Genomic DNA, 25,426 nt, shown 5'->3' on the forward strand with positions numbered 1-25,426 from the left:
TATAAGCAGCGAGTTACATTGACACAAGAATAGCGGACAAGAATCGAAATATGTTTCCGTGATGCTTATAACTTTTATGTAATAATTACGACCCCCTCCCCTGTTAATAGGCTGTGCGCATGCGTACATGTGTTGTGTGACCATTGCTTTCAGATGATTTATCATGTGTAATGATACAAGTGCTGTAATTAACACTTCTCCCCCTAACGAAAAATGCCTACACTCTCCTCCCTAAGGAGGAACATATGATTAACCATTTCCCCTGACAAAACTACCTACCTACCCACCCCTTCCTAGGTATTAATTTTCGATGAGTAAGAATGATATATTTTGACAAAATTCACCTCCCGAAAAGAAAAAAACTACCTACCCCCTACCTACCTACCCCTGCCTGAGGAAGAACATACCTCCCCCTTGACATAACTACTTACCCACCCCTTAAAAAATAGTGTAAAATTTAGTCCAAGAAATAGTCCAAAAAATAGTCTAAAGGTCCAAGGGTCCAATGGTCCAGTACATATTTTATCCTATGCCTTTTTCTCTTGGACAAGTATATGGTTAAAACAACAAATTAATTTCCGGTGATGTAATTAGCTTTGCCAAATATCTTTAAAGATAATAAGGTGTTGATTTCAGAGAGAGGAACTTTTCAGCGGAGTGCTTTTTATTTGGGTTGGTACATTTCGCTGACCCCTAGCACATGGACTAACAAGAGGGACCTGGTACATGAACTACTTGAATTAACCACCAATAGACTACCCTAAATGTAAACCCCTAAAATTTCTAACCCAAAAGTTTAAGAATCAGTTTGTCTGCTCATGTTCCAATCTTCTAGGAACAATTTTTAAACGTCATCGCTTCTGCATGCATTGCGTGCCGTTTATTCCGTAATGTAATACTGCAGATATTCATTGTTTACTTGCCAGTCTGTACCTGCTGTTCAGATCACGCATAGTTTTCGCGAGTGTTCAGCGAAATTCGATTCCTTCACATCCAACTTCACAATTCAACATCAAAGAGCTATGGATGGCTGCCCTAAAGAGGCGAACATCCTGTTAATAGACAAACGTAGCGGGAATCTTCACAAGGCTTCCTCGATTTTATCTGTTAGTGCAATTCTGTTGACGATCGCACTGTTCATAAGAATGCAGACAGTGGTCCATGACACGAAAATGATGGATTCAAAATTCACTATGGAAATTCAACAAATCAAAGATGCGCTGAAAGAAGACAAAGCTTCTCATCAAGCTCGTGTAAAAGAGAACTTTGATGTCGTCAGTGGTAAGTGATGAAAGAAGAAATATTGAAACAAAGGTTTAAAGAAGGTAAATCCCGTCTTGTTATCGGACCCATTCTGATGAACAAGGTATCTATTGTCTCAAAGCTTTGCACGTTTTTCACGGTAACAACGAGTTTCACGCAATGCTTATTTACGGTGTCGATGAAAACGAAAGCTGAGAGTTTTTGTCTTCCCTGTATGTAATGCGTTCAGCAGAGAATACAGTTAGTTAGCAAGGAAGCAAAGTTTCGCATCGGAACAAGAGTATCATTTTATTTAGTTTGCAGAGCGTTGTAGTGGTGTTATATTTTTTGTATCAGCTAGGCCTGGATGGGTTGGTAATTCAATTTGTCCTTTTTGGCATTTGCCAGCAATGAAAGGTTGCCAACCGTTGATGTGTCAAAACACAGAAGTTAGGATTTGAATCCAGTAACTGACCTTTTAATTTTTTATTGAGATGGAGACATTCAAACGACTACTGATCCGCGTATTTTGTTTCATAAACTGAAACAGACAAAACTACATTGATTTTGCGAAAAACAAGAACAACTAGAAAATCAACACACGTTTCATCGTTCTATACAGTTTATAGATTTGATCTTCAATCTCAAGACTGATTTAAAGCAGATATTCCCTCAAAGACCGTTGTTGACCGCAGCTGCAAGATTGTCATCTAAATTGGACTGCTGGCAGTCCACCTCACCAATGCGTTCATGTTCACGAACAAACACTCGTCTGACCTAAGGAGAAAAGACCGGCTGCCAGAAGTCTTAAACCAAATAGACGTTAATAAACCCGGCGTGACTAACAAAAAGCAATTTATTAAAACAATTAAAACGTTCTCTGGTTGAAAATTTAGATCAGAGTAAGCTGTCGGCTTCCAACCTGTAGCTTTTGACGAATGATCAGAAAGACGCGAATGAATGAATATTTTCAGTGAAAAGGGTGAAAACAAATACAGAATAATAACATATCATTAAAGTGCTGACCGCAAACGGGAATTTGGATAATGAAAAGAGACTAATTTTATTGTTAGTAGTCTAGAATTATTGTCTGCCTCATTAGGCATGGCACTGTGCCATGACTCGAGAGTTTGTCGCACACGATAATCGCCTTTGTCACTTACTCTATCGTTGTTCACTTACCCTAGCCTGAGCATTGTCGAAGTCGATTTCACGGTCGTTCAACCATGCATGGTTCGAAACGTTTGAGTCTTTGTTACAATGCCGTTTCTGACATGTTTTTTTTGTTTTTTTTTTTTTTCGCTTTTGGAGGCATCTGTTTGTTTCTCCAATACAACCCCAAGTACAGTCACTGCAGGGAATCTTATAAACAACGTTCGTTTGGAGGTGGCTGGATGGCCTGAATTTCTGCGAAGAGAATTCTTGCTGTAAAGTTCTGTAAGGTGTGGCAACAACTCGAATTCCATTGTAACGAAGTCGAATCTTTGAAGTGGTTCAGTGACACCATTGATGTAAGACAGACAAGCGAAATCAAAACTGGTCACACCTGGCTCAGCCCACTTGAAAAACATGCCGACCAATTCTTCTGGGGAAGAAATGTTTTCCACGGCAGGTTTATTCTTTAAGATGTTGGTAATGATCGAAAGGGGGTAACCATTTTCTTCCAAAGCACGAGTAACATTTTTAAGTTCATTATTTTTTGCCTCAGTTGTACTTGGGAGGTTGCGCGCCTGATTTAAGAGGTTGCAAGCTGTGCCAGTTTTGTGCTTCTTGTCATGGTGGGAACGAAAATCCAAGTACCAATCATTATATGTTGGTTTTCTCAAGATTTGAATAATAATTATTCCATTGATCCAGGTGACCAAGGTGTTCAAAACTTACATTTATCCATTACTTTCGGTTTCAATCGTGAAAGAGATCTTACGGTCAATGGGATTCAAAGTGTCGTGGAAAGCTGAGACAGAATCTTTCTTGATGATGACGAGGTGTCCTGGATTGTTTGTAGAAACAATCGTTGTAAACAGAATAGTTGTTAGAAAGAACAAATTCCAAAAGGGAGATAATGTCATCCGTATTGAGATTAGTTCTTTAGGATAATGTACTGTCATTATTGAGTTTGTCGCGAATATAAGAGCCAGCTTTCTTGACAGGAATCGCTGTTAAGAGGAGGACCACCTAATTTAACAAACAATTTAACAACAATTTCCTTTAGTTTTCTCGTAACGAGTACATGTTATTACCTAAGATACAATAGGAGTAATATAATATAGCTAACAAATGAAACTGTAATAACATTCTGTCTGTAATCCATGCAGCAATGGATATATAGGCAGCTGTAAGGCTGCTGATAATTGGAGAGCGTTTTATGTACTGATCCATTTTGTAGCCGTCAGTTAACGGTGAAAACTGGAAATCCTGTTTTATGCTGATTAATTGTTTAGTTAAGTTTTAGTCTGTTACTGTCCTTATTGAGTACAGGAGAAAAAAAGTCTCTGCGGCAACTGTTTATTCAAATTCTTCTTGAATATGACGGTTCTCGCTTCTCCTCTAATTTGAATTATGTGGGAGTTATAGTGCCCTCTCACCAGCTACTGGGAAAAACTCTCGGCGAAGATACAGTTAAAGAGTTTGAAAATTGCAGTTTTCAATTGAGGCGAATCAGTTTTAAGCACTTTGTTCTATATCATGATTTATGATTCTGTCGGGCCAGGGTCATAATTTTCAACTTTTCACAACCACTCATTCTACGTCAGTAAGCGTCCAATAAGTTTCGCTTCTACAAACGTAACAAAGGAATTTGCCAACCCTCTCCTCCCTCTCACCGTTTTATGCGTAAATCAGTTACTCGTAGGTAATCAGACATAAATGCCAACACTTCATTTTTCTATAGACATGAAGTCCAACGGTCACGTTTCACGACGTAGCTTAAAACTCAACCGCCAGTATGCTGATGGCATTCAAGAAATAAGTGACGGAATCAAGAAGTATGTGACCTCCATTGTTAAGGAATCCGTGGAGTCTTACTGTCTCTCTCCTAACAAAGTGTGCGTGACAGGTCCCCCAGGACCAAAGGGGATCGAAGGATCTCGAGGTGAACGAGGACCAAAAGGAAGTACTGGAATCAAGGGCGAAAAAGGTATTCAAGATTAAGTCACGTGACCTGTCCCTTGATGCTCTGTTCTAAGGGAAAGCTTGTCGGTTCTTAAGTCAAAACAAAAACTAGAAAACAAGAAAAATAAGTTTTGAATACAGGTTTATTTTTAGCGCTATTAGGAACTATCGTGTTTTTGTTTTTTGTCTCTGAAAGTCTTCAGTTGTGATCAAATTAACATGGTCTGGGGTCAAGGATAAAAACATGTATAAGGTGTCAATCGCGTAGTCATATCACACCTAAGAGACCCCTAGGTCACTATATGTCCACCATCTTGGAAACACCATGTCGGATTTCAAAAGTTGATTTACTAGAAATATCAGAAAAAAATCTAAAAATACAAACACTGCAAATAATTTTGGATAAAGCCGTTATTCAATTCAAAATCCTGGATGGATTCTATCAGCAGTGACGAAAAAGTGGCCAAATTGCTGTGTTCTTTGCATCTTGACTTTTACTTGACTTATTCTTCAAGGAAATGATAACAAGAAAGAAAAAGGTTAAGACACAAATGAAACTTCCCGATTCAAATTTGTGTCACAGTTTATTTCATGCATTAAAGCCTAAGTTAAGCTTTAAACGTCTGCAATTGTTTACAGTGAATCATTAATTTTGTTTCCTTCATTGAATACTTCAGGAGCTCCTGGACATCCGGGACCTAAAGGTGATGCAGGGGAGTCCATATCTGCTCCAGAAGTGATTGTTTCTCCCGCCTCACTCACTGTAACTCAGCACCAGACTGCCACATTTTACTGCTCAGCTGATGGTAATCCGAAGCCTAGCGTATCCTGGAGTAAAACAAGTGTCACAGGACAGGTGAATACGGACGTCCAAAGCAATAAGCTACAGATCAAGAATGCTGGTTACAATGACTCGGGGAGTTACGTTTGCACAGCTACAAATATCTTAGGACAAGCTAAGAAGGTGGTGAAACTTTTTGTACAAGGTAATCAAAAGGAGAGCGTTGTCAAGTGGAGAGCCTTCGTCAGTTAGGAAAATTTTTAGTTTAGTTTAGTTCAGTTCAGTTCAGTTCAGTTCAGTTCAGTTCATTTCAGCTCAGCTCAGCTCAGCTCAGTTAGGAAACAGTAGAATACGGCCTGCTAAATTGACCGATTCTAGTACGCGTAGTCCCTAAGAAGTATGAAAAATATTAACATGGTCTAATAGTTACGATCGTTCATTTTTTTATGTATGTTTTTTTCATCCAGTACCTCCACAATTCCTCGAGACTCCCGACAGCGTTGTAAAAGTTACAGCAAATTCAGTAGCTTCTCTTTCCTGTCGAGTATTTGCTTATCCACCACCGACAGTTGTCTGGTCAAGAGGACTTGTGCCGTTACCACAAGGTCGAACCACTGTTAACAATGGCACACTAAATATCTCCAACTTTAGTCCGCAAGATGCTGGCCCTTATCAGTGCAAAGCCACCAACAAGTTGGGATCTGTTAGTGCACGGACAACCTTAAATTATGTCCAAGCAGGTGAGTACCGATGAAGATAGGTCTAAAAACGTTTTTGTCACGGGATATCCTCCATTTTAGTCCTCAAGACGTTGGTCCTTAAGCCTTAAGCTACTAACAAGCTTGTGTCTGTTAGCGCACGATGCCCTGCGTAACATGTGCGTGACAGCACCTAGAAACTAATACTTTTTTTATTTGGCCCGGTTTAAACGTCGCATTTTACATTCACCGAATCTAATTGCCGAATTAAGTGCATGTAAAATGCGACGTTTAAACCGGGCCTTCGATACAATTGAATGGGAATTTATACCATTGCAAACCATTGCGCTATTTAATTTTGGGGAAAGCATTCAACGCTAGATTTCCATATTTTATTTCAACACAGAGAGTGCAGTTCTAAACAATGGTTTCTGAACAAACTATTTTCGCTTGTCAAGAGGAGTGAGAAAAGGCTGCCCTCTATCTCCATGTCTATTTATCTTGGCCGCAGAATTACTAGCGTGTAAAACCAGGCAAGATAAAGAGTCAGGGTATAAGCATTCTCGGTAAGGAATCAAAATTAAGCCCGTTAGCTGATGATACCACTCTTCTTAACAGTAACTGCAATTCGGTTCACAAGGCGATCGCTTTATTGGACAATTTTGGCGATATTTCTGTCCTCAAATTGGACCCGTCGAAAACTAAAGCTCTGTGGCTGGGATCATGGAGACATAGACACGACAAGCCCTTTGGATTTCAATAGCCAGAAAAACCAATTCGCGTGCTGGTCACTTTTATCTCTTATAATGAGAAAGAAAATGAAAAATACAAATTTACGTTAAAATTGCAAAAATTGAAGACCATCCTTGACATAGGAAACTGTCGGAGTCTTACATTATTTGGAAGGTGCCTAATAACTAAAAGTCTTAGCATCTCTCAACTGGTACACTCTATCTCCAGCCTTAATATTCCTCTCGAATACCTTGGTGCTGTGAATTCGGCCATATTCTAATTCATTTGCAAAAATAAAAAGGACAAAATTAAGTGTAAAGTGATGTTTTTAGATTATGACTAAGGAGGTCTACGAACACCTAGTATATATGTTTTATCAAAATCATTGAAGTTAGCTTGGATCTCCAGACTGTTAGCTGAGGAACATAATAGCGGTGAATCTTGGAAGGCGATTCTTAACTAGTATTCGAAAAATACAGGGGCCTAAACTTCATATTACGATGCGATTATGACATGAAATTTCTCGATCAGACTGGGCTACCTCAGTTCTACAAATTGATTCTCCTGTATTTCTTGTTATTAAAAGAATCTTTTCAAAACTAGTCCGGCCAAGAACAAATTTTATTCTCAAAGCAGATGTGTAATTTCTTTCTTACTTAGAATTCATCCAAAACTATGATCTTAGATGTAACTTTCTCATCTATTTTCAAGTAGTTTCTGCTATTCCTAGACACTTTGCAGAAAGTGCGAGGGCAAACCCCACGGACAGATCAGATCTGCTGTTAAATAGTATGTTTCAGCTTTCCCCAGAGATCTCCATAAATTTAACTAAAACGAAAAATAGAGTCTATTAACGGCTCCTCATAAACAAAGAACCTAATTGTAAACTGGAAAGAGACCTGCAAATTGATCAAACATTTCTGAAACATATTTTTAGCCGGGTGAAAAGCGTATGTAAAGATAACAACCTTATGGAATTCTATTTCAAACTTTTACATAGAATAGTAGTCACCAAACAAAAGTTATTCTTCTTTGGTTAGGCGGAGGACACAAAGTGTCCATATTGTGAAATGAATGATTCCATAATTCACGCTGTCCATAGCTGTAATTGGAGCCAATTTTTCTTTTTAGAGGTCATAAAATGGTTCAACAAAGAAAATGTTACCTCCTTCAGTCTTTCACCAACTGAATTAAGTCTTGGTGTGAAAGTTGACAATTCAAGCACGGAATCAAAATCAAACATTATCAGAAAGTTAAACTTCACCTTTTTATATGCCAAATATTATTTGCACAATCAATACATGGCGTTATCGGTAAATGAACTTATAGTTATCTTAAGCATAAATATATTTCGAAAAATTCTTTGTATACCCGTAGTAATGATGTTGATAGGAATGTAAAACACTGGTTACAGAGCCAATAATTATACATGTCAACTCAGTTATTTGTCTTCCCCTTTTGTCTCTCTTTTTTTTTCTGCTGTTGCTGTTGTTTTGTACAATCCAATGTTATCGCAATCTTCTCCTCGTTTTATCTCCCAATTGGAGTAATAGCCCCAGTTAATTGTACATGTTAATTTCGTTGTTTGTTTTGTTTTGTTTGTTAGTTGTTTGTTTGCTGTGCAACAGAACATAATAAAGAAATAAGTAAATAAATTAATAAGGGAAAAAAGTAAACAATGTAAGTAATTAATTATAGTATAAGTAGAATATTGTACATTTATTAGTGAAAGTAACCTGTAGAGTAGGCAATAAAAATAAGGTATGAAATTGTAAGCGACTAGTATTGCAAGGATGTAAATAGTATACTGTAAATCGAGTATTGCAATGTGAGTGGTGTAAATAATGTAATTTTGTAAAGTAAGTAACTATGTAAATGTGTTTTGAATGTATATACATTATCAACTGAATTTTAAAAAAAATAGTTATACTGCTCAAAAAGGCTACTTAGAAGTAGCCTTTCGTTGTCACTATAGCCTGCGAACAGGCTCACCTTCGAGTCACTCTCGCGAGCGGCGAAGAACAAAGTGATCCGGCGGGAAGGAGTCTGGTAAAGAGGCGCCAAGGAAGTTGTTTTTTTCGTCTAGCGGCCACGCCACCCGCGCTTGTTCTCCAACGTGAGCCTGCTCGCAGGCTATTGTTACTACACTGGAGGATCGATAAAACAGGCATCTTATGGACAGATCAACATTTATAAAGTCGCTGTAACTGTGAAAGAAGGAAACATTTTTTTGTTTGTTTGTTTAAGATGATACCCTTACATTACGCTGTGCATCCTTGCGATGTAATTGGCTCCCAAGAATTGGGTGAATGGTGGCCTAATGGTTGGTGCGCTGGTCTCCGGATCGAACGGTCCGGGTTCGAGCCCTGGCCGGGGACATTGTGTTGTGTACTTGTGGCAAGACACTTTACTTTCACAGTGCCTCTCTCCACCCAGGTGTATAAATGGGTACTGGCAAACTTTATGCCGGGAGTAACTCTACGATGGATAATCGTTTCCGCGAGGTCGTGAACCATTTATCTTTTTTTTCTCGCTTTTTTGATTTTAGTGTAGACCAATTTTAACGCATGTCAAGTCTCAATAATTATCTGAAACGTGAACACCCAACATTCGTTAAGTTTGTGTCCCCGAGAACAAAGCATGCAAACAAACCTTTAAAGTCTTGCTCCTTTATTACGAAACATACATTAATTCAACCCTCGTAGTTTATGGTTTACAGTTATTATTTTACCCTTTTGTCTTTTCTAGCTGCTGTTGCAAGTTTATAGTAGAATCTTTAACTTTTAACCTGAATTGAAATGTCAACTTTAGATTCAAAGGAATCACCTGAACGCGTACTGATCACGTGCTAATCGTAAGCTAATTAGCAAACTCGAGTTAATCTGTTTTTGTCTTTGGCAGTCTGTTGCTTCTTTCTGCAAAATGGCTATTTTATAAGAGGCTGATGAACCACAGTAGCTGGTAGATGGTCTTATTAAGCCGTTGAAGTGATTTTGTTGAGACCCTGGTACTCATTTAGAGGTGTCCTGTTGACTATATAAAATTTTGGTAAACCTGTCTAGTTTTCTTTTTTTAATTCCAGATTTCCAGAGAAATTCAGCGATAATAACAGGAAATGCACATTATAAAAGCCGCCTTCATGAATTCCTAACACCTGCTGTTGGAAGCAGCCCTAGTTGGGTGCTGTGTTACCGCGCTTCCGCTCACGGCTGGGCTTCCAGTACATTCCACAGCAGGTGTGATGGGAAACGAAACACGGTTACCATCATCAAAAAGGGACAATATGTGTTTGGAGGATATACTGATATACCTTGGGGTAAATAACACATTTCATGTGAGCTTCCTTTAATTGTAATTTATTAAAAGAATCCCGGAGAGTGGTAGTAGAGGAACTGCTACCCCCATTTCTACCAGCCAATGCTGTCACCAAGTTTTCTGAAAGGTCAAACAAGGGTGAGTGGTGAGTATTTTTGTCCTAAACAGGGTCAAGATTTCAAACGTACCCTCGGCGGCACCCCTATACCGAGATATGGGTCATTTATCCCCCCTCCCTTCCATTGGGCATTAGGCGTTACCTTACCTTGTTTAATTCCTAAGGTATGTCCGCTACCGCTTTAGTTAAATTGTTAACTTGTTTTATTGAAAGTCACAGAGCAAACAGAAAAAAGATGGCCTCACACTCGTGAACGTAAAAGGTCCACTGACTGAAAATAAATCGAAGTACCAGATAAGCTCAAAGTTTATACATAATGATATAGCACGTAAATGAACTATATCAAAGAAAAATTGTCAACGTATTTTATTACTGTAACAAGACTATTTGCCCGTTTATGTTCTAAATCACTATGGATAAAAGTGAAAAATGTAGTAATTCGCGGATTTTTGGACGCGTTTCGGAAGGTATTTTTGTCTGTCATAATTTACAGGAAAGCGAATCATTTGAATCTAAAATTGTGATACGACAAGAGCTAACCTCGAGAGCTCGTTCAGATTAGAGATTTTAGCTTTGTTTATAGGATCGAGTGAGCAATACGAAATTAGTTTTTTTTTCCCCTGATTTGGTCGTCAACTTTCCATCATGCTTAATTAAACTGTAATTCCTATTTAACTTTATATGTTCCTCTGTAGAGTCCAGCGGTGGATACACTGCCACTTCTAATGCGTTCATATTTTCACTCCGGAACAAAGAAGGTCTTGGACCATTTAAGAGCATAGTGAAGTTGTCAGGGAATGCAATTTACAGGTACTCAAGTAGCGGTCCATCATTTGGTGGTGGGCATGACATCCACATTGCTGACAATGCAAATCGTAACACTATTTCATACACATACTTTGGCAGCTCTTACTCTGTTCCAAGTGGAGTACAAGACACGAAAACAATCCTGGCTGGGACTTACAAATTCACACCTGATGAGGTGGAGGTCTTCTACCTCGGCTGAACAATAATAATAAGTCATTAAAACTAAGCACCCTATAAAACGTACGCAAGATTTCAACGCAGCACATTGCAGCATTCTTGCGCATGAAAACGTTTGCTACGGGTACCCCAGTGCATTGCACCATCTAACATCTTGGAACATACTGCAACTGGATGACCACACGTGGGCAAAGAGTTTTCGACAAGGATCAGTTGTATGTCTAACACGTTACGTTGAAATATTGCTTTGCCTATAGTGGCTGTAAAGGTTACAATTTTCCCGTTTTTTATTTGATTGTTTTCGAGACCCTCAAATCCAGATGTTTTGCTCCATATAGAATATCCTGTTTTGAATGCGAATGAACTATTCTTAAGACAAAACTGGGTGCATTTTCTACGGTTATGTTTTGGATTTACTACTTTCATTGAGAGAGAAATATCTTTGACATAAGTCCTGTATGAAATTTGAAGACGCAACAATCACCGGTCATTTTGGATTTGTTTTTGAGGTAAACTCGGGAAGAAAAATCACATTTTCGTCCGCTTTGAAGATCACAAATTGACGTCAGGTTTTCATGCGTCTGTCCTATTATTGATCATGGATCTCGTCATAGCATTGTCAGAGTAGCTATGGATCGAAGTTCATTGTCACTAACAGGATAGAAAAATATATGAAAGCTGCTGTCAATTTGTTTTTTTGCAAAACTAAATGGCATAAATTATATATTAATGTGTCTGTCGGCTTATTGACAATGAAAATTAGTCAAGTAGCGCGACAATTTCTGTAGTTATTGTAAAAAGCGTTTTCATGACGGATTAGTGTGGACGGAAGGCCTTACCGTAGAAATAAAGCTACGTTTTCAAATTTCTCTGGCGTATTATGAACGGGCTCGAGTCCGACGGTATGACAGAAATTAATAGAGGGTAGTAAAGATAATTTGTTTTGATTTTAAACTTGTCTTGGAATTCTTCAATTGTTAAAACGTTTCCATTCGCATTTAACATATGACAACTTGTGCAAAGTGAATTTTCCGCTTGAACTAGGATCTCGGAAAAAGGGATCATTTTCAATAGTTATAGACTTAATGTTGCTCAGATGAAAAAAGGTGTCGTAAGAAAATATCTTGGTCTTGTTATATCTTAGAGCCTGAAATCTTTAAAACGTGGAAAATATACGTGATAATTAGCTTCGCGGCGGTCCCGTAACATAAACTATCTTATTAGCCGCAGTGACAGCTGTAGTCAGTCCAGTTACAACTAGTTGTTTTTTTGTTTTTTTGTTTTTTTTTATCTCTATACAGCGTTCAACTGAGTGTCGTAAAACCAAACCCAAAGTAATCACTCCCGCCAATCAGAAAGGACACAGGCAATACAGTGAGCCCATCAAAATTCGTAGTAATTACATGCACCTGACGCAAAACGCGGGAAAAAAAGCGCGAACGAGTCACGATTGGTTTTGGTTTTACTTCTGATTGGATGAAACGTGGCGCGAGTTTTTGTTTTTTAGCCAATCGTGTAGTGTAGTCCACGCAAAACCAGTGACTTTTCGACACTCGATTGAAAATATTTTAGATTTAGATTTTTAATTGTTTTACACTATTTCTTACAATCAATCTATTAAACAATTAGATTATGAGCTCGAGATTTCTATCGCGTGATAGTTGACTAGGGCGCAACAGAATGGATAATGAGTAACGTGGCCAATCAGAGAACGGCATTCGTGATAGAACGCTAGTAGATTTATACTAAAAATAAATATTACATATTACCAGAAAGAACACAGAAACAAAAATATTAAATTACAATATATAGCTAAAAAACAACAGGACGTGGGAGAGGTAATTAAATGGTTAGGCTGATCAAACAAATTATTCTTAAGAAACAGCTTGAGAATCTAGCAGGTACCGTTTGTGTTGCTTGTAGAAATGGTAATAGGATAGTTTCTTTAGTTCAAATGGAATGGCTTCCCATAGTTTTGACGCAACAAAAGAAAAAGTAGCAGCGCCATAATTATTATTTATTTGTGGCCTGGAAAAGTTAAAAACCGCTCTAGCATTTGAAGCTGTAAATAAATAGCATGCGACCGACTTTGTATTTGTGTATTTCCCTGTGTTCAAGCTCCTCCCGCTTCCTCGGTTGGGACTGAAGGTTTTCCTTGAGTCTATTACCATGAGTGCAATGTTGCCATGGCCACGGTATACACTCTTAAAGACCATACAAATGACGCCTTAAACTGTTCAAAAACTCATGCAAGGGAACAATTAAAAAATGTGGTGTCTTTGTTTTTCACAATAACTTTCAAATTTCATCCATTCAGCAAATGGCCAATTAATTCGCCCAATGAGATGCGCCTGCAGGGAATCATGGTAGCTGTATTCATCATCTTGGACTGAATATTTGTTTTGATGAATGCAATTACCGTGATTCCCTGCAGGCGCGTCCCAAAGAGGGAATTTGGATATATTAAAATTTCAACTTGGTTCCAAGGCTTAGGGAATAAAACAAAAGAAATTAATTTTTTATTCCTCGACGTCAATGGGATTTCTTTTGTTTTATTCCCCTAAGCCTCAGAGCCATATAAGAATTTCCATACAGTCGAAACTCAGGTTGCGACCACATCTCCTCGGCGACCAGTTTTCCAAAATACCAAAAGATCACGGGTCAAATCCCTATATTTGGAACCTCTTGTAAGCTACCACCTCTTGTGAGCAACCGCGACCACTTTTAGAGCTAAAAGTTTTAAATTTTCTTTTGTTTTAACCTCTCGTAAGCGACCGCCCAGGTCGCTCACGGGAGGTTCGACTGTATATCGAAAATTGGCCTATTGACGGTTAGAGGGGAAACCAGCGAAATTCTGCGCATGCATGACAGATCACGTCTATTTCCTGCCTTCCGTCTTGAACCCAACGAGCTCATGGGAAATGTTCAGTAAGACATCACCTGCTAAGATCCTCTCTATTTTTCACTGGCCAGTTGTAAGCATTACCTCTATCAAAAGTTTGCCTCGAATGTCCTGATTTCAGAACTTGTTGTAATTTCATCGGAAAAAAGATCATCTTTAAAATTTTCTTAACACAATAATAGTGCTGACAGCCTAATTAAACCACTAGTTTTCATAGTGCTAGTTTGGCCTATTGTTGATAAGGACAGTATAACATCTACTCAACGTTTGTAATCTGCAGAGGGATAATCACAAATCATGTCCCAAACGCAGAAGCCGATGGAGAGGTAGCCTACTATGCAGAGGCTCGTTGTGCTCATCACTCATTACACCTAAAGAGCATCTGCAAAGGAGGCTGATGAAGAGGTGCTCCAAAGGAAGCGGAGGCTGAATGAAGGTGGGTCCTTTTTTTCCCTCTACTAGTGGGGGAAAGTGTGAAACCATTTTTGACCCATCATGAGGTAAGGGACCCCATATCCTTTCTACAGTAGATCTGCGACTGCTTGTTACTCTGGATGGTATATACACAAGCAGCAGCTCTGCTGCCATCGATTTCCTTAGACCCTCTGTGAAGACGTTCTGTTCACCACTGACCAGTCTTGCATAGTTTATCATTGCAGCTAGGCAATGGTTAACAGAGACCTGGGTTTTCTAATAACGCTGAAAATCAGTACTGCCTCTCTTCAGATACAAAACTCTGCATTGCAATAAATTAGCTCTTCTTCATCTTTAGTGGTTGATGGGCCCGTCATCAGTGCATTCCTCTTTAGACTTGGTGCCTGCAAATGTTCTGATGGAATTTTACCACGTTCAAATAATGTCTACTCATCCATCAAATTCCTCCAGAGCATTTAGGCCTTCTTCTGTTTGTTCTGTTCATCAATACGGGCCTTGAAAGCTTTTACATGTTCCTGACATTTCCTCCAGTCTTTATCTTCATCCATACAGTACTTTAAAATAATTGATGCCCGCATTAGCAAATTATTCAGATGAATCGGTTTTTCGTTAAATCCAGCTTTTTTCGACACGTTCCGATTTGAGCTGATGTTGTAAACATAGCTATCCATTCCTTTTGTAAAATCATCCTTTCCTCAGAAAACTCCGAACTTTTTTCAATATTTTGAAATTCTCTCAAAATCTGATCTTTTAGAAATGAAACAAATTTTATGCATGGCGTAATCGAGATTAAAGTGACAATATTAGATCAATGAAAAAAGTCCCGGTAGAGTAATATCATGGGAGAATATACTCTATATTTGTTTAGTTCCTTACGCTCGTTTTTTCCAAATCTTCTCACTTTCCACAGAAATTTCTTTACAATTCTTGTCGCCAAATATAGCGAGGACGAAGAGCTGTCTGGTTTTGTAGCCTTAAGCTGGAAGTCCGCGCGTGAAAGTTTGAGCCACTCGTCATTGAAAGTCACTCGAATTTCCAGTTTGCTTGCACAAATAGAACAGGTTAAATTAGTAATACCTATAAAACTATATAGGTAACAGCCATTATTTGGAGGAAAAAGCGATCTGTACGGGTCTGCAAATGATCCCAGACCGCAAATGATCCCCAAATTAGACGGCGAGTGATCTCGCATCGGGAATGATCTCCGATGGGAACCGCAAATGATCCCGACCAAAAACGATGTAATGGCATGGATATGGGAATGGTGAAGACAGGGAATTGGCGTGATCGGGGTGAAGAGCAATTATTTTTATTAAAATCATCTTAAATTGTGGCTAACAGCTAGCTTTTTTTTGTTACTTCTTTCATACTACGATGCTATGAATGGCACCACTCCAATGATCTTCATAAAGGACTTGGAATTTTCTTTACTACATGTCTTAAAATTATGACCGAGCTTCTTTTCGACAACACACTGTGATAAACGCTACATATTCTTCCTTAACTAGTTACGCATTGGTATGCCGGAGTGGTATACCGTTACATGTTTAAATCAAATTGTTTCAGTCCAATAACGTCACCCGGCTGGCAACAACAGCAACAATGTCAGTAAAATCAACAACAAGAACATAGTGTTTTAGATAATAAGCTTCCACCCAACATGCGGCACTGTTTGTTTTTGTTGTAACCAATTGCAAACTAAAATTCATCCATTAAACAACTTGTCAGGGGAAAAATATAGCAACAATGTTAGAAATAGGACTTCTACTTGCTTGGAGCATTGTGTTACTGCGAGTTTCTCGAAAATTCTTTTGTGTTCGAAGCTTAAGCAAACAGCGGACTTGCGATAAAGCAATCTATATTGTGTTTTAAGTAAATAAGTTTTAATTCGCTCGCGTAGAGATGGTCGCTGTTCAAACTACGGTTTTGTACAGTAAGAAAGTATAAAGAAAAGTTTTTTTGTTTTAGTTTAAAGTTTCCTTTCACCTTATCCGAAAAATTATGTATCTTTATGCAGCTTTCTACGCTGAATATACAGCCTACGCATATGACTTCTGTCAAGTCTTGCATGTTGGCACATTTATCTTGTAGACCGAGTTTAGTTAGTTGACGATTTCAATGAAGCCGACTCTATTCAGATCTCTATTCATGCCTTTTAGGTTGTCATTAGTTTCAAGATGACTTTACTTAACCGTCTTTATTTTGTTGCTTACATGATGCAATCGTGTATTGCGTTAGTATAAGTAAAATATTCTGTTCACTATACTACGATTTACATCTCGACGATATACGATTTACATCTCGACGATTTACGAGTTACATTAGAGTGTGGTACATCGAGGACATGTAGCGAAGTACGAAGAATAAACGTGTGAAGTCCAAGTTCTTTGAGTGTCCTGATTTCAGTTGTAGCAGATCCGACAATACTTTAGAACCCGTGACAAGTTCCTCTCCCGCAGCAAGCGAGTCGCTCCGAGCTAATTCCCGGGTCAAGCGCACAAGTTTCCAGCCTGTTCTGTTTTACTTTCTCGACCCTAAAAGCGCCGTTAAGAGAAGAACTCTGTCGATTCAACCACAGAAATGCATCAGCAAATTTTCCGAACATTTTCCCACGAAAACACCAATTATTGGCCAAAAATAAAAGTGGTGACCCGTGCGGGAGACCGGGAGATCCGGTCTGTGTTCAGGAGGCTCCTGGATAATCTGGAGGAGTTGGCACCGTCTGTGAATAGGCTCCCTACAAGCGCGGAAAAAAAATAGGGTGAGTGAAGCGAGCCTAGCGGGGCAGGATTTTTCCCTCTCCAGACCACCGCCCGACTATCTCCGCCCACTTGTTTTCTCCTTCCCCTATAACACAATCGGAAACCCGTTCACAGGCTAAGTTGGCGGAGATCTTGTATAAGAATTGAGAAGACGTCTCAGTATTTATGTCTAAGCTTTACCCCTGCAAATCCTCTTCTTTACAGCAACGTTTATATCTCTGTGAATGACATAACATGGCTTTTGAATTCAGATACTTCTTTATGACGACCTTTATTAAGTGGTAAAAAAACTTTTTCCTTGTGTAGTCTCTCGTTGCTTACATAACTGTCTTCTCGAGCGGCATAAGATGACACCAAACTCTAGCGTCTCTTATAGTTTCAACTGTTTGGGACGACTTTCTTTCAGACCTTTCATACGATAGTCGGATTTGGAAATGGTCTGATGCACTGCCAAAAATGATCGGTCCACAAAATTGGCAAAAAATTCCGCTGAAGCTCATAGTCTTGTGCAAAGTTTAACTATTTGCAATTGACTTATTCCTATTGTGTCGCAATTGTTTGGATCTATAGTGTTATGAAGATTAACAAAGGTCAAAGACATCAGAGGTCAAGAAAAGAACGAAACAGACCACGAAATGGTATCACGTCTGCCACGGTTTATTAATCTTTTTTTAAGACTCTATTTACTATTACTTTAAATGAATGGTATCCTTCTATTCCAAAGAACGTTGAGTTATCACGGAAATCTAATTGGTAAATCATGCATCGCCTACTTGTAAAAATCACGCATCACGTTATGATGTCCCGTCCCGCGTCATGCGGCTAAACGAGTTTTTCTTTCCCTTAATTAATTTCTTTGAGACTGTGACGATATGTCAATTGTCTAGGTCAGCCAATCAGCAGTAATTTCGACCGTGTGTTCGAGTTGTTGCTCGTTCTTACATCATGGCCGTGTAGCATTGCTTCGTTCTCAGAATAAAGTTCTGTCGAGTTTACTGTTTATCAGCCTATCGAGCCTGATTTATACAGAGACAGGGACTTAAATCAAAACGGTTTCTCCCTTGTAATAGAGTGAAGGTGGATCGATCTCAGAGGTTTAGAAAAGAAAAGAAATGAAAAGAAACGAAAAAAAAAGAAAAGAAGGAAAAGAAACGAGTTAAAGAAAACGGAAAGAAAACTATCTTCGTAAAAAATGGTATTTCTGTGAAAGTTGCCTTTCAACGCCCCAAGCTTTGTTCCAAAGGCTAACGAATTTTACTCGGGACTACGAAAGATAAACGTTTGATGTAATAAATGACAAAAAGTAGACCAACAAAGAAAGATTTAGCAATTTCTTTTGCAATAGATCATGTTCAGTCTTAAATTCGGACAAATCGACTCGTGATGACTTTGGCCCGGGCCGTTAAGCTGACTTGTGTGGAAGTATGTGTTCCTTTTGGTTGGACCTTTGATATTCTTTAAGATCAGATAAGACTACACATCTGTCTGGCTTTATAACAAGTATGTATGGGTTATTAATCGAGCTTGTTTGGTCAAAATGGCTTTTTAATGGCCACTGAAACACGAAAAAAAGAACCAGGTCAATATCCGGTGATCTTGACCGAACAAGCTTGGTCAATAAAGGATTTATTATATGGAAAAAGAGCACTATCTTTTTGCGGGACACACCGGGTAATATTGAGCGGGCGAGATAGCGCTATCTTGCCGGCTCGGGTAGCCAATCACAGTCCAGGATTCCGTTTTTCTTGCTTACTCATGGAGCTAGCCAAATTCTCGCATTTCACTGTGGGGCTAAGTGTTCTAAATCACAGTTGGTTGAATATTCCTCCTGTCTCAATGGTTTTTGCTGAGCTTGTTGATAAGCCTGTAGTGTCTTACTCACGAGATCTCTTGTAATTGCTTTTTGTCCTCTCGGGATAACTTTCTCAATGGCCTCAGCTATGAACTCAATAAACTGCCATGTTGGTTTTCACTCTCCGAACCATAACTGGGAACTGGTTTCGATCTAAAGATAATAAGTTAGCTTTTATTCAGGAGTTTGCTAGAAAAAACTTCAGCTACACGTATAACCGTCTTTAATCGGCATGCGTTTCATTTCTCTTGAACCACATTTCCATAAGGAAGTACTATAGGGCGGCTTTCAATTTCACGCTTAAAAGCTTATCTCAAAAATAGACGGTTTTGTTCTTGCGGGTTCATACATGCAGTTATGCTACAATAAACATCTAGTTTTTACTGGCTTGGTGTCAACTTGAGTGAGCTGATTTGATGGAGGTTTTAGAATAGCGTGCGACTAAATAAACTAAAGCGATTGACGCAGACATTTATCATGTCTTATCTTTCAATGTCTTACAGTTTAAAACAATGTCTTGCAATTGACGCGACATAAAACTGTAAACAGGAAGTTTTAAGGCCTGTTCAAGGTCAGTGGAGTTCGAAACTGTTTATCATTCGAAAACAGTCAAGATTGGTTGATAATTTTAGTACTTAAAGTTCATTGGTTATCATTCGAAAAAAGCAAGGACACTTAATCATAAAATTTGCACATCGGCCAATACTTGTTTAAGAGTGATTATTTATCCGCCAAAGAATTGATCTTTTTCGTAAATTTCGCTGCATACAGAATGGAAAACGACCGTTTAAAGTCGTCTGTTATTAGTACTAAACCTAATGATGGATTGGATATCGAATGCATATCCCTTAATAGCAACCTGGTTCCATCTAAGTTCCACGACAGCAAGCTTTTGCCAAACCAAGCCAAGCAATTGATTGACAAATCTGCTTTTAGTACGAAGTGTCACATCGATGAGCTGAGGGAGCAGAACAGCGGAAAAGTAAAGAAAGCTCCAAGACTCCCCGTGTCGAAACAAGTAGTTAATGCTGTAGGATCCGAGGAGGCAATTTATTCCATTGGAGATTGCCGTTCATTTGGTTTGCCGCCGTTCTGACAGCATACAATAACCACTGGAAACTACGAACCTCTCCAGATGACTGGTGGTTCTGTGTTATTAAACGAGTCGCCTGCGCCATCGACAGAAACGCCAAAAAAGAGTCTGTTCGTAAGATGTTCGTTGACCACGAAGGAAAGAAAACCATCGAGGTAGTATTGCCCGATACAAGCATCTATACTGCCGACTACAGCTGGTTCTTTGATCAAATATCGAAGGGAGTACAAGAGAATATCAGAGCGCCTGAGTTCGTGGATGGCATGACGGCAGATTTCAGCACCACAACTGCAGTGCAGAAGATTGTTTCGCAGATCACAATGATGACTTCAGTCCAAGAATATTTCCGCTTTGGTGTGACGTATGCGTGTGGAATTCCTGCAGTAGAGATGCTAGGTACTGAAGACGACTGGAGCAAATTAAAATCCAAACTGAAGGTACTTCGAACACTGCTGGAACCCATAGAAAACGACCTTGATTTGCCATCAGCATGGTGGGATGTAGTGGAAAACGTGTTTACCAATCTTCTGGCTACTTACAAGGGCAGCGCGGCTAGCGAATGGTAGAGTCATATTATGGGCTTCGAGAACATGTACGCATGTGGCATGTATTTCCCTGGCGAGTACCGTTACAGAGGATGGATCACCGAGTTTTTGGAGGGATAAAAACATGTCCTGGATATCGATGAGATGACAAGTGGCCTAGTAAGTGTGCCAATCCACCTCAAACACCCGTCTGGCGTGACGGACACTGCCGCAGTTGTAGCAGGAATGCTGGGCTTCACTGTCCACAAGGACGAGAACAAGGAGGTGTCTGTGCAGCCATTCCAAGGCTGGTCTCTTCTGCTCGCCAGTGACTCCCCTTTTCGCGAATACCGCGAGTCTTAAATAACGATGTCGAAAGCTTTCTGATTGAGATTACCATTCTGGACATGGTGAATCATCTGTTTGAACTACATGTATGGGATATACAATAGTTTATATACAAAAAGGTTATGCAATTTTCTTCTCAAGCTTGATTTATGAGGTACTAGTACTGTACTAGATTTATGACAAGTAACAGATGAATGATTCTAGATTTGTGAGAAATACTTTCCACTTTGTTATGTATCACAAGTAATTTATGTGTAGGCCAATTTCCTTTGATAATTCATGTTAACTTTTATCAAAATGCAACATTAGAGCCTTGGAAACAAAAAGGCTTCGTAGTTCAGATGACGCAAACTAATTGGCTTCCACCTTTTAAACTAGACCTTGAGCTAAGGCGGGGGTGGGGGGGAGGGGGGAGCGCGGTTGTTTTGCTTGCCCTGCCGGCTTTTCTTCCTTCTCTGATTTCTATTTTTTCTTTTTTTTACCTAAAATAAGGGGAGAGTGAGTCCCCCGGGCCCCTCCCCTAGATCCGGCACTGAGTTCTCTTCTTTTGTTCTAGTAAACGCATTTCGAGTGACTCTTGGAGAACTGGCTACAGCGTTCGGGCACCCACCGACATCGTTGTGAAATTAAATGACGATTTTGATGTTACTGATCAATCCACATATTAAGTTATGCTTCAACAAACCTTCTAACAGAACCCAGCACTACTAATACGAGAGCAGTTACATGTAAATTGGTTGACAATTTTAGTTGTTGAACTTCATTGCTCAAAATAGAACTTTAACTACATTGTATCATTGAGCTTGAACATAAAATTAAAACTTTGTACGTCCGCTGATGTTCTACTGTTTTCTTTTTTTAATGTGGTTATGTATCCGCTGTAAGACTGATCAAAACGATGAGTTCAGTCCAAGAGTATAGACCCTTTTAATAAATCGCCCCTGAATTTAATTATACATTCTAAGCTGAATATTGAATGTTCCTCCTGTCTCAATGTTTCTTGCTAAGACTGTTGATAAGCCTGTAGTCTTACTCACGAGATCTCTTGTAATTGCTTTTTGTCCTCTCGGGATAACTTTCTCAATGGCCTCAGCTATGAACTCAATAAACTGCCATGTTGGTTTTCACTCTCCGAACCATAACTGGGAATCTGGTTTCGATCTAAAGATAATAAGTTAGCTTTTATTCAGGCGTTTGCTAGAAAAAACGTCTGCTACATGTGTAAACGTCTTTAATCGACATGCGCTTCATTTCTCTTGAACCACATTTGCATAAGGAAGTACTAGGGCGGCTTTCAATTCCACGCTTTTAATCCTATCTCAAAAATAGACGCTTTTGTTCTTGCGGGTTCGTACATGCAGTTATGCATCAATAAACATCTAGTTTTTACTGGCTTGGTGTCAACTTGAGTGAGCTGATTTGATGGAGGTTTTAGAATAGCGTGCGACTAAATAAACTAAAGCGATTGACGCAGACATTTATCATGTCTTATCTTTCAATGTCTTACAGTTTAAAACAATGTCTTGCAATTGACGCGAGATAAAACTGTAAACAGGAAGTTTTAAGGCCTGTTCAAGGTCAGTGGAGTTCGAAACTGTTTATCATTCGAAAACAGTCAAGATTGGTGTCAATTTGAGTGAGCTGATATGATATTTACGCATCGTCAGTGCCGGGGTGAATATGATTTTTTTCAATTTTCAGAGCTAGTAAGGTTTTAGAATAGCGTGCGACAAACGTAAAGCGATTGACGCAGACATTTATCTTGTCTAATAATTCAATGTCTTACATTTTAAACAATGTCTTGATATTGGGGCGACATAAAACTGTAAACAGGAAGTTTTAAGGCCTGTTCAAGGTCAGTGGAGCTCGAAACGGTTTATCATTGGGAAAACGGCCAAGATTGGTTGATAATTTTAGTACTTAAAGTTCATTGGTTATCATTCAAGAAAGCGAGGACACTAAATCATAACATTTGCACACCTGCCAATACTAGTTAAAGTGTGCTTATTTGTCCGCCAAAGAATTGTATAGTTTTCGTAAATTTGACTGCATACAGAATGGAAAATGACGACCGTTTCAAGTCGTCTGCCATTAGTACTCAACAGGAACATGGATTGGATATCAAATGCATATCCCTTGATAGCAGCCTGGTTCCATCTAAGTTCGACGACTCCAAGCTTTCGCCAAGCCAAGCCAAGCAATTGATTGACAAATACGCCTTTCGTACCAAGTTTCACATCGATGAGCTAAGGAAGCAGAACAGCGCTAAAGTGAAGAAACCTCCAGTACTCCCTGTGTCAAAACAAGTAGTTAATGCTGTAGGATCCGAGGAGGCAATTTATTCCATTGGAGATTGTGGTTTGTTTGCCGCCGTTTTGACGGCATACAATAATCACTGGAAACTTCGAACCTCTCCAGATGACTGGTGGTTCTGTGTCATTAAACGAGTCGCCTCTGCCATCGACAGAAACGCCAAAAAAGAGTCCGTTCGTAAGATGTTCGTTGATCACGAAGGAAAGAAAACCATCGAGGTAGTAGTGCCCGATACAAGCATCTATACTGTCGACTACAGCTGGTTCTTTGATCAAATATCGAAGGGAGTACAAGAGAACATCAGAGTGCCTGAGTTCGTGGATGGCATGACAGCAGATTTCAGCACCACAACTGCAGTGCAGAAGATTGTTTCGCAGATCACAATGATGACTTCAGTCCAAGAATATTTCCGCTTTGGTGTGACGTATGCCTGTGGAATTCCTGCAGTAGAGATGCTAGGTACTGAAGACGACTGGAGCAAATTAAAATCCAAACTGAAGGTATTGCGGACACTGCTGGAACCCATTGAGAACGACCTTGATTTGCCATCAGCATGGTGGGATGTAGTGGAAAACGTGTTTAGCAACCTTCTGGCTACGTACCAGGGTAGCCCGGTCAGCGAATGGTGGAGTCATATTATTGGCTTCGAAAACAAGTATGCATGTGGCATCCTTGTCCGTGGAGAGTACCGTTACAGAGGATGGATCACCGAGTTTTTGGAGGGAAAAAAATATGCCATGGATACCAATAAAATGACGAGTGGCCTGGTAAGTGCTCCAATCCACCTGAAACACCCGTCTGGCGTGACGGACACTGCCGCAGTTGTAGCAGGAATGCTGGGCTTCACTGTCCACAAGGACGAGAACAAGGAGGTGTCTGTGCAGCCATTCCAAGGCTGGTCTCTTCTGCTCGCCAGTGACTCCCCTTTTCGCGAATACCGCGAGTCTTAAATAACGATGTCGAAAGCTTTCTGATTGAGATTACCATTCTGGACATGGTGAATCATCTGTTTGAACTACATGTATGGGATATACAATAGTTTATATACAAAAAGGTTATGCAATTTTCTTCTCAAGCTTGATTTATGAGGTACTAGTACTGTACTAGATTTATGACAAGTAACAGATGAATGATTCTAGATTTGTGAGAAATACTTTCCACTTTGTTATGTATCACAAGTAATTTATGTGTAGGCCAATTTCCTTTGATAATTCATGTTAACTTTTATCAAAATGCAACATTAGAGCCTTGGAAACAAAAAGGCTTCGTAGTTCAGATGACGCAAACTAATTGGCTTCCACCTTTTAAACTAGACCTTGAGCTAAGGCGGGGGTGGGGGGGAGGGGGGAGCGCGGTTGTTTTGCTTGCCCTGCCGGCTTTTCTTCCTTCTCTGATTTCTATTTTTTCTTTTTTTTACCTAAAATAAGGGGAGAGTGAGTCCCCCGGGCCCCTCCCCTAGATCCGGCACTGAGTTCTCTTCTTTTGTTCTAGTAAACGCATTTCGAGTGACTCTTGGAGAACTGGCTACAGCGTTCGGGCACCCACCGACATCGTTGTGAAATTAAATGACGATTTTGATGTTACTGATCAATCCACATATTAAGTTATGCTTCAACAAACCTTCTAACAGAACCCAGCACTACTAATACGAGAGCAGTTACATGTAAATTGGTTGACAATTTTAGTTGTTGAACTTCATTGCTCAAAATAGAACTTTAACTACATTGTATCATTGAGCTTGAACATAAAATTAAAACTTTGTACGTCCGCTGATGTTCTACTGTTTTCTTTTTTTAATGTGGTTATGTATCCGCTGTAAGACTGATCAAAACGATGAGTTCAGTCCAAGAGTATAGACCCTTTTAATAAATCGCCCCTGAATTTAATTATACATTCTAAGCTGAATATTGAATGTTCCTCCTGTCTCAATGTTTCTTGCTAAGACTGTTGATAAGCCTGTAGTCTTACTCACGAGATCTCTTGTAATTGCTTTTTGTCCTCTCGGGATAACTTTCTCAATGGCCTCAGCTATGAACTCAATAAACTGCCATGTTGGTTTTCACTCTCCGAACCATAACTGGGAATCTGGTTTCGATCTAAAGATAATAAGTTAGCTTTTATTCAGGCGTTTGCTAGAAAAAACGTCTGCTACATGTGTAAACGTCTTTAATCGACATGCGCTTCATTTCTCTTGAACCACATTTGCATAAGGAAGT

The 25,426-nt window shown here is 39.4% G+C and overlaps 3 protein-coding genes, 1 long non-coding RNA gene and 1 pseudogene across 4 annotated transcripts in view; 3 read left to right on the top strand and 2 right to left on the bottom strand.

Annotated features, from left to right (window-relative positions):
* The window catches only part of LOC145484855 (uncharacterized), a 137,645-nt gene that overhangs the window by 45,236 nt on the left and 66,983 nt on the right, over nucleotides 1-25,426 (bottom strand). The gene's annotated exons all lie outside the window — the stretch shown is intronic.
* LOC145484895 (uncharacterized) overlaps nucleotides 1-25,426 on the bottom strand; it is a 90,758-nt gene that overhangs the window by 16,767 nt on the left and 48,565 nt on the right. The gene's annotated exons all lie outside the window — the stretch shown is intronic.
* LOC145484734 (uncharacterized) lies at nucleotides 940-13,154 on the top strand. Its single transcript, XM_081463367.1, has 6 exons — nucleotides 940-1,281; nucleotides 4,133-4,378; nucleotides 5,031-5,339; nucleotides 5,602-5,874; nucleotides 9,647-9,880; nucleotides 10,693-13,154. The coding sequence occupies exons 1-6, from the start codon at nucleotides 1,023-1,025 to the stop codon at nucleotides 11,001-11,003; spliced, it is 1,632 nt and encodes a 543-aa protein (XP_081319493.1). The 5' UTR covers nucleotides 940-1,022; the 3' UTR covers nucleotides 11,004-13,154.
* On the top strand, nucleotides 19,663-21,244 carry LOC145484763 (uncharacterized; annotated as a pseudogene).
* Nucleotides 22,893-25,351, top strand: LOC145484762 (uncharacterized). The gene has a single exon (XM_081463399.1). It carries the CDS (start codon nucleotides 22,955-22,957, stop codon nucleotides 24,158-24,160), a length of 1,206 nt encoding a protein of 401 aa, XP_081319525.1. The 5' UTR covers nucleotides 22,893-22,954; the 3' UTR covers nucleotides 24,161-25,351.

Source organism: Orbicella franksi, chromosome 4 (genome assembly GCF_964199315.1).
Source record: "Orbicella franksi chromosome 4, jaOrbFran1.1, whole genome shotgun sequence".
In the NCBI taxonomy this organism is placed as follows: Eukaryota; Metazoa; Cnidaria; class Anthozoa; order Scleractinia; family Merulinidae; genus Orbicella; species Orbicella franksi.

Excerpts from the sequence above, each read along its gene's own strand:
- LOC145484734 (XM_081463367.1), top strand. The coding sequence starts at position 1,023 with ATGGATGGCTGCCCTAAAGAGGCGAACATCCTGTTAATAGACAAACGT. Across the intron at positions 4,379-5,030 it reads TGGAATCAAGGGCGAAAAAG|GAGCTCCTGGACATCCGGGA; the intron begins GTATTCAAGATT and ends TGAATACTTCAG. Across the intron at positions 9,881-10,692 it reads ATATACTGATATACCTTGGG|AGTCCAGCGGTGGATACACT; the intron begins GTAAATAACACA and ends GTTCCTCTGTAG.
- LOC145484762 (XM_081463399.1), top strand. The coding sequence starts at position 22,955 with ATGGAAAATGACGACCGTTTCAAGTCGTCTGCCATTAGTACTCAACAG.